At 44.5% G+C, this 7,678-nt stretch overlaps 1 protein-coding gene across 4 annotated transcripts in view; it reads left to right on the forward strand.

Moving 5' to 3' along the window:
- sdccag8 (SHH signaling and ciliogenesis regulator sdccag8) overlaps positions 1-7,678 on the forward strand; it is a 45,359-nt gene that overhangs the window by 6,161 nt on the left and 31,520 nt on the right. The window contains exon 14 of one of the 4 annotated variants that reach the window (XM_032540958.1): positions 1,044-1,722. The exons of 2 other annotated variants lie outside the window; for them this stretch is intronic. In XM_032540958.1, coding sequence (XP_032396849.1) covers positions 1,044-1,233 — 190 coding nt within the window. In that variant the 3' untranslated portion in view covers positions 1,234-1,722. Of the gene's footprint in view, positions 1-802; positions 942-1,043; positions 1,723-7,678 lie in introns of those variants that run through there. One more of the 4 variants, XM_032540960.1, reaches the window with a different exon arrangement.

Below are 7,678 nucleotides of genomic sequence, written 5' to 3' on the forward strand. Positions count from 1 at the left end.
ACACACACACACACACACACACACACACACACACACAGCACTCCCCTCTGCCCAGCTCCTGCCCAGCTCAGTCCAGTCCAGTTCAGACCAGCACACCAACTGTACCGCACCAGGTAACAGCTAATCCTATTATACAAACCACACACACATAAACACACATGCATGCCACTGTGCCATGGTCCCAATACCAACTGGACCTCACCAGGTCACCTTTAATCCTGTTAAGCATGCCACAACACAATGCAACACACACACACGCACACACACTGCCCACTCTTTGCCACCAGGCCAGTGCCCAGCAACAGCTCTAGCAGAGCCAAAATGGCGCCTGAGTTTTACTTCTGGCGCGCGCACACACACACACACATGCGCACACACACACTGAAAAGTGCGGCTGATGGTCACTGGACAGCCTGGCCTCAGTGCCACCTGTCAGTGCCCTGCACCCGTTCTCACAACGGGCGCTACCGGCTCCCCTCCCTCTTACCTCCATCTTCTCTCTTTCTATCTATTTCTGCATCTTTTTATCTCATTCTTTTCCCTGGTGCCCAATAACGCTTCCTCTGTTATTCTTTTCTCCATTCTTCCTACCCATCTATACAGTCATCAACATTTCTTTTCTACCAGCAGCTTTTTTTGTCTGTATGTCCTAAGTTGTCATTCCTTGCTACCCTTTTTCATACTTTAAATAATTCATTTAGTTTTTTTACTCTATCATCTTCTCTTCTTTTCCCATTATTCTTTCGTCCTCTCCTGTCTTCCTGCATTCCTCCCTTCTCCTTTCCTCTCTCTCTCCTGTCAGCTGCTGTCTGCTGTTCCCTTCCACACCATCCACAGACACGGCCATGCCAGCCCATGCCAGCCGCTCAGGGCACTCTCTCACCCCCGCTGCCTACAGCAGAGGTGTCTGAGATGGGCACAGATGTGACGATGGTGCCCTGTGGTGCTTGAGGCTGCGGGAAATAAGATTGTGTAGTTTATAAGTGTGTAAACTATAACTGTGTGTGCACGTGTATGTGCCCGTGCATGCACGTGCACTGCAGCTCCTGGCTTGATCTGTGTTTAAGTGTGTTTGTCTGTCAGCTGGCCAGCGCTGACACACTGGCTGCATGTGGGGCAGTCGTGTGTTTAAGGGATGAGGTAAGAAGCGTGTGTCTGTGTGTATTTTGCAGCCAGCTGTGGAGAATGACATGCATATTGATGTGGCAACAAGATAACTTTGACCTGTACTAGAGTAGCCACTGGACTAAAACATTTTACTGCCATGTGTGCGGGTTTTTGTGCATGAGAGAGTTTATAGTTTTATCTATCCGCAGATGCATACTAGATGTTTGACAGCTGTTGCCTTGGCTGAGCATGTAGCCATTCAAATTCAATTTGGGTCATTAGCAGTAAAAGCCACTTCTGATACTGATTTAATATGGATATTTCTTTTCTTCCAGTAGTGCATATCCACATTCTGTATCACACAATTACATTTAAAGTCATATTTAGAGCAAAGCTTTTAAAAAGTGGTGTTGGATAACGGTCATTAAAACTATATAAATCCCCACAGTTATAAAATAAAATAAATAAATAAATGTGCTGATAAAATAGAATGTTAAATAACATGTACTGTAAAGGAACAGCTTATAAAGACCTGCATGTCTGTGTGAGAGCCTAAAATATTGTAACATGATTGAAGAACACAAATCTGCAGGTCTACCTTTTTAAGGAGCTAATTCTGCCCATGCTTCAAGCAAAAATAGCTCCTTAAAAAAGATTGGTTTTGAATTAATAAATACAAGTTGTATTTAGTAATGCAAACCCATCATACCAATTTTCAATGTATTACCAATTGTCTAAACTGTAACCAAAATGGTGTGGTGTCAAAAGCTGTTATGAGCACTAGCTAGACATATGCTGCAATACAAACATTACACTATTGGGCCAAAATCATTGTGACTTATCATATTTGACAAACTGGCACATCATAAATGCTATTTCTATGCTCTATTGTAGTATTTTTGTAATCCTGAACATTCACACATTCACACCTACTGTTGTAGAGAGGGGTGAGACATGGTAATTTAAATAAGGGGATAACAAATTACAAACAGATTGAGGGAGAAGTTTCAACCCAGCTCACTGTCTGAGCTCCACACACCTGGCTCATCGATGCGGGAAGTAGGCTTTGTGTAGGGTAGCCAGTTGTGGTTTCAGAAAGTTACAGAAATTCTCTATTCAGCTTCACAATTCAGACGAAAGGTGTTGGCAGAGGGGAATTTAGATGATGTTAAACCATCTGACAAGCACCTTGGTTGAAGCGTACTGACGCCTTTTAGCCTTAGAGCTGCTACAGGTCATGACTGTATCACTTTTGATGTAATGCTCATCATTACGCTTAGCATTGTGATCACGGAGATAGAAAAGTCTGGAGCAAAAAGTCTACTGAGGACACACTAAGGATTTTAATTTCTATTCTCACCACTCACAGTTAAGCTGTTCAGCAGGCTTGTTCCCAAACTTTGTGTTTTCTTAGAAGCTCATAAAGTCTTTCCATCCATCCAATGATCCCCCCATGGCTGTGGATATAACATCAGAGTTTTTAAAGATGCTGTTGTAAAGTATCTTTGAGATACGTGCAGATGAAGGACGGCATCTAACAAAACAGGAAAACTGGACATTTTTGGAGTAACGTAGAACGCATGCATCAAAAACAGATCCACACACATCGACATGTCCCTTACACACCTCCTGAGATATGGTCAAAGCCTTTGTCCGTCGTCAGTTTGTGTCTTCTGTTTTAGTTTTTCCTCTTTTTTTCCTCACTTGTCATGTGCTCTATTGATTTTTTTTTTTTTTTTTTTCTCCTGCTGTTCCAAACTAAGCAAATAAACCTCAAGCGGTTGTCTCCATCCCCTCCCTCTACCTCTGTCTGTCTCTTTCTCTCTCTCTCTGTCTGTGGGCCTTCTGGGGTTATGCAGAACTACATGTAGTTCATACATCGTCATGCCTCTGTTTGGCCTCTCTTGTTGTTCACGGCAGAGCCATGCACAGGTCTTTGTAGCTGTAGTGGGCTGATTTGTGTGAGAGTAAGTGTGTCAGATTCACAGTAGCATGGCTGGAAGGCATTTGTATGACCAGCCTTGGAAGGCGCTCTTTGATTCGCTCTCTGCACTTGCACGCTCTGCTCTTTCATTCTGTCCTCGTCTTGTGGCCCAATGATCACAGCCTGTCTTCAACAGGGGACATGAAGCACAGCAGACCTTTGTTTGATTTCTGATCCTACCTTCCTTTTGTGACACCACCACCACACACACACACCACACACACAACACACACACACACACACACACACACACACACACACACACACACACACTGTGCAAATGTGCACACTGATACGCACATCAGTCGAAACCACATGCCTGTACACACAGACTCTCACACACACAGATGCGTGCACGCATCCGGGGGTCCCATGGCGGCTGGTGCGGTGCACTGCGCTCCAGGATTGGATCATCAGCCAGCTGTGAGTTGGACAGCCCAGGATCTGTCCTAATCCCCGCCACTCTGTTCACATCGCCACACACACACACACACACACTTCAGTCCCAGCCCAGCAGAGGGCTTTACTAAGTTTGTTTTGTTTGTTTGCTCCTGTCTTTCTTCACTTTCTTTCTTTTCTTCTTTCCTTGTCTCTATCCGGCCTTATCGCTCCCAGTATTGTGATCACAGATCCCAAAGGCTACAGTGAAAACTGCCCAGCATAACTTCTGTTTCAACACATGCCAGATAGACATGAATGAATTGAAGTGTGTGTTTGCATGCATTAGGGTATCCATGGTTAGTTGAGACCTGTGTGCCTGCTTTGTGGTTTAGACGAGTCAGCGTCTGCAAGGTCCCAAATCTTCCCCTAGTTTTGTTATCCCCATGAAATCAAGCATCCATGTTCATGAGGGTGCTTGCTTAGAGCTGTAGATTGACGTGGAGCTAAAATTACTTTAAGTTTACTCGCTGTTACTTTTCCTAGAACTTGTAACTATGGATTCCTGGGCCAGGAAATGTTTGAACATGACTGTTCCTATAATTTCATCTGCAGCTGCATGTAATGAAGACTTAGTTGAAGAAAGGAGCAGAGTTTTCAGCTAAAAGTCTCAGGGAATTGGATCAGGAGGCTGGGAGGCTGCTGGACAGACCCACTATGACCAAACTTGCAGTGATGGTCATCTGTGAATGTTTGGCTGAGTGTCCTGTCAGAAAAGTCTTCAACTTCCACATCTGGTTAACATATCCTGCATCTTGACAGAAGGTCATGAGTGTCTCATATGTAGTCTTAAACACTATTTCACACATAAAAAAAATTATTTCATCCTCAAGGGACTTCCTGGTTAAATAAAGGTTAAATAAAAATAAAATAAGACAGAACGGTTGAGGTGTTAGGTGTCACAGTACAGAGAAAAATGTTAGAAAATTTAATGAGATAAGGGAGAATGTATATTCATCAATCCTTATTAAAGCAGTGGGTAAAAAGAGACAGGTAAGCAGGTAGATGGAGCTAGAAGGGGAGACGGAAAGCCATATAACTCCTTTCTGTGACCCTGAAATCAGAAGATGGATGCTGAAAGTCGGAGAGATAAATAGCTCTAAACCCACCGCTGTGACTCTTATACACAAAGTTCCCCACACTCTATTAAACATGTCACGCTGCTGCTTTCTCTCTCTACCTAAACCTAGTTTTGTCTTATTTTTTTCCCTCAGTTGTAGATCGTGATAGCAAGGTCTGGAAAGGCGGTGAACAGATCTGTGTGTTTGTGTGAGGGCGGAGAAGTGTAAATGAGGAAGGTGAGGCAGCAGATGCCACGTCCCGCCAGAGGCTCGCTTTGAGCAGCAAGTGAAATCTGGGCGCGACAAAACTGCTGCAAACCAACTCGGCGGGAGGCCCTTGTCCAATCACGGCCCGGAATAAAAGGGCCGGGGCGCCACACGGGCTGTAGTCGCTCAGGCTGTAATGAACCTTCAAGCGCTGCCAGCGAGTACACACATTTGAGCACAGCATCTTTCTACCTGGCATTAACAGTGCCTAACCACTGTCACCACACACATGCACATACACAACCTCTACAGCAACTGTGTGTGTGACTTTTTTTGTGAGTGCGTGAACACATGCATAGTATTGTTGTTTTGTGTGTGTGTGTCTTGACTTATTTGTGAGCGTGCGATTAGATGAGTCTGCGTGCGCGCTTTTGTGCGAATGTTAAGTGTTGATACCTTTGGGCTACACCTGTGTCTGTGAAGTTTAATGGCTGTGTCTCTATGTGTGTGTGACAGCAGCGGGGCAGTGCCAGGTATAAGGCTTTCGGTGTGTATTTGCGTGTGTGTTTGTGTGTGTATGTGCGCTTGTCTGGTCGGCAGCCATGTTGTTGGGTAGCAGATGGCACCATGGTTGGCAGGGGAGGGGCTGCTTAGCACAACTAATCAGACAGTTACGGATAGGGCAGCTGGGAGGGCCGTTGGCCAGCCGTGTGTGTGTGTGTGTGTGTGTGTGTGTGTGTGTGTGTGTGTGTGTGTGTGTGTGTGTGTGTGTGTGTGTGTGTGTGTGTGTGTGTGTGTGTGTGTGTGTGTGTGTGTGTGTGTGTGTGTGTGTGTGTGTGTGTGTGTGTGTGTGTGTGTGTGTGTGTGTGTGTGTGTGTGTCAGCCACAGAGTGCCATGATGTTGACAGTGGTGGGCCCGTTGGCCCGGTGACGAGACCTTGCCGTGTTCTTCTCTCCTCGCTGTCGGAGTGCCCTCTCTGCCATCCTGCCTTCTCACCTCTCTCTTGCACTTTCCCTGTCTCTCTCACTCAATCTGTTGAGACCTACTTAGTCTTTTATCTATCTTTGTTTCTTTTGAATCTCCATCTCTTTTTGTCTTTCTGTCACACTGTTTTAGTCTTACTCTGCTTTATTTCTCTGGTCTTTAATTGTAAATTAATCTGTGTTAATGAAGAATAATTTAAACAGAATGTGTATTTTTGTCAAACCGGGTACTAACAAATGGAAATGGACACCATCTTAATAGAGTTTAGTGAAATCAGCACTATACCTTTTTTTTTTTTTATACAAATGTGGCCTCTTGAGCAAAATCATGTCTTCATCTCATCAATGTTGCACACATGTTGACATTGGTAACGTAGATCTGTTGTGTGTTTGATTGAACACATAGACAACTAAATAAAGCCACAGTCTTATAGAACTCAGATGTTAGTGTGTCTTGGGTTCTGCCCCCTGTGTCTTTACTTTTACGATTCCCTCAGGCAGGCCAGGTAGTAAAAGTAGAAAGCTGCTAGGAGACAGGTTTTCTTTATCTCCACACCGCTCCTTCCATCCATCATCCTTCTGTTTCTTGCATTAGATAAATGATACCACGAGCCCCTGTAAACATGCCTCGCTAACTCTGACTCTGGAATTGCATGCACTTATTTGCACTAGAAATATCATAAAGGATAAAAAGTAGATGCTATAAATTCAGCAGGGGAAAATCACACCCGATAAGTACCAGAATTCTTAAGCAGAGCGGTAATCTGTCCATCCTGCAGGGCTGGGAATGGATAAAATAGACAGATCGCTGACTGGGAGACCTCAGGCAAGATGGAGGCAAATCTGTCGGCTACAACTGTTGTCACCCCAGCCAAGTGAGCCCTGGGACACTGGCCTACATACAGACACTACTGCTGGAGGACAGAAAACGAAAGGGAGAGCACCAGCCCTCTGCCATCCATCCACTATCCAATCTTCACCTCACTTATGCTCATCTTTTCTAGAGTCTTGTGGAGTACATGTGTAAAGCCGCCACTTTAAACTGTCTGTCTGTGTGTGTGTGTGTGTGTGTGTGTGTGTGTGTGTGTGTGTGTGTGTGTGTGTGTGTGTGTGTGTGTGTGTGTGTGTGTGTGTGTGTGTGTGTGTGTGTGTGTGTGTGTGTGTGTGTGTGTGTGTGTGTGTGTGTGTGTGTGTGTGTGTGTGTGTGTGTGTGTGTGTGTGTGTGTGTGTGTGTGTCCTGCTGTGAGGGTGGCACCATCAGTGACTTTACACTTGCCCACTGCCCAGTAGGCACAGCTTTCATCCAACATGACAGAACCTCTCTCTGCTCTTTCTTTCCCCTCATTTCTCTTTTACCTCTGTCACTTTTTTTACCTGATTGATCTATGGCTTTTATCTTTTCATCCTCTTCATTTTTTATCATTCATATAGCTGCTCTTTGTTCTCTTTTTTCCCCTCTTGCCTTCAATCCATCCCTTTCTTTCTGTCGCCCTTTGTGGCGACAGCAGTGCCTCATAGGTAGTAGGGCGGTGCCCCCAATCAGGAGATTGTATCGCAAAAGGATCACACTGACAGGAGCAAGACATAGGAGGGAGGAAGATAAGATAGGTTCAAGGTAGCAGCTGAGTAGAAATATTTTAAGAGATATGAAAGAAGGAACACTGGAAGAGAAGAGAAGAGAGTGGCAATAAGTTGAGAAGGTTGTATAATAGTTGAAGAAGACAGCAGGATGCGCCCTCAAACTCCTAACCGGCACTGGATTAGAGACCTTGCCTTCAGTTATTATTATAATGATTTATTTGAAATAAAGTAAAGCTACTCACTTGGCCCATATTACATTGAGGTTGAATGAATCTTAAAGGTCCACTATGTAATATATTTACTGTAATAAATCCAA

This window comes from Etheostoma spectabile, chromosome 17 (assembly GCF_008692095.1).
Source record: "Etheostoma spectabile isolate EspeVRDwgs_2016 chromosome 17, UIUC_Espe_1.0, whole genome shotgun sequence".
Classification (NCBI taxonomy): Eukaryota; Metazoa; Chordata; class Actinopteri; order Perciformes; family Percidae; genus Etheostoma; species Etheostoma spectabile.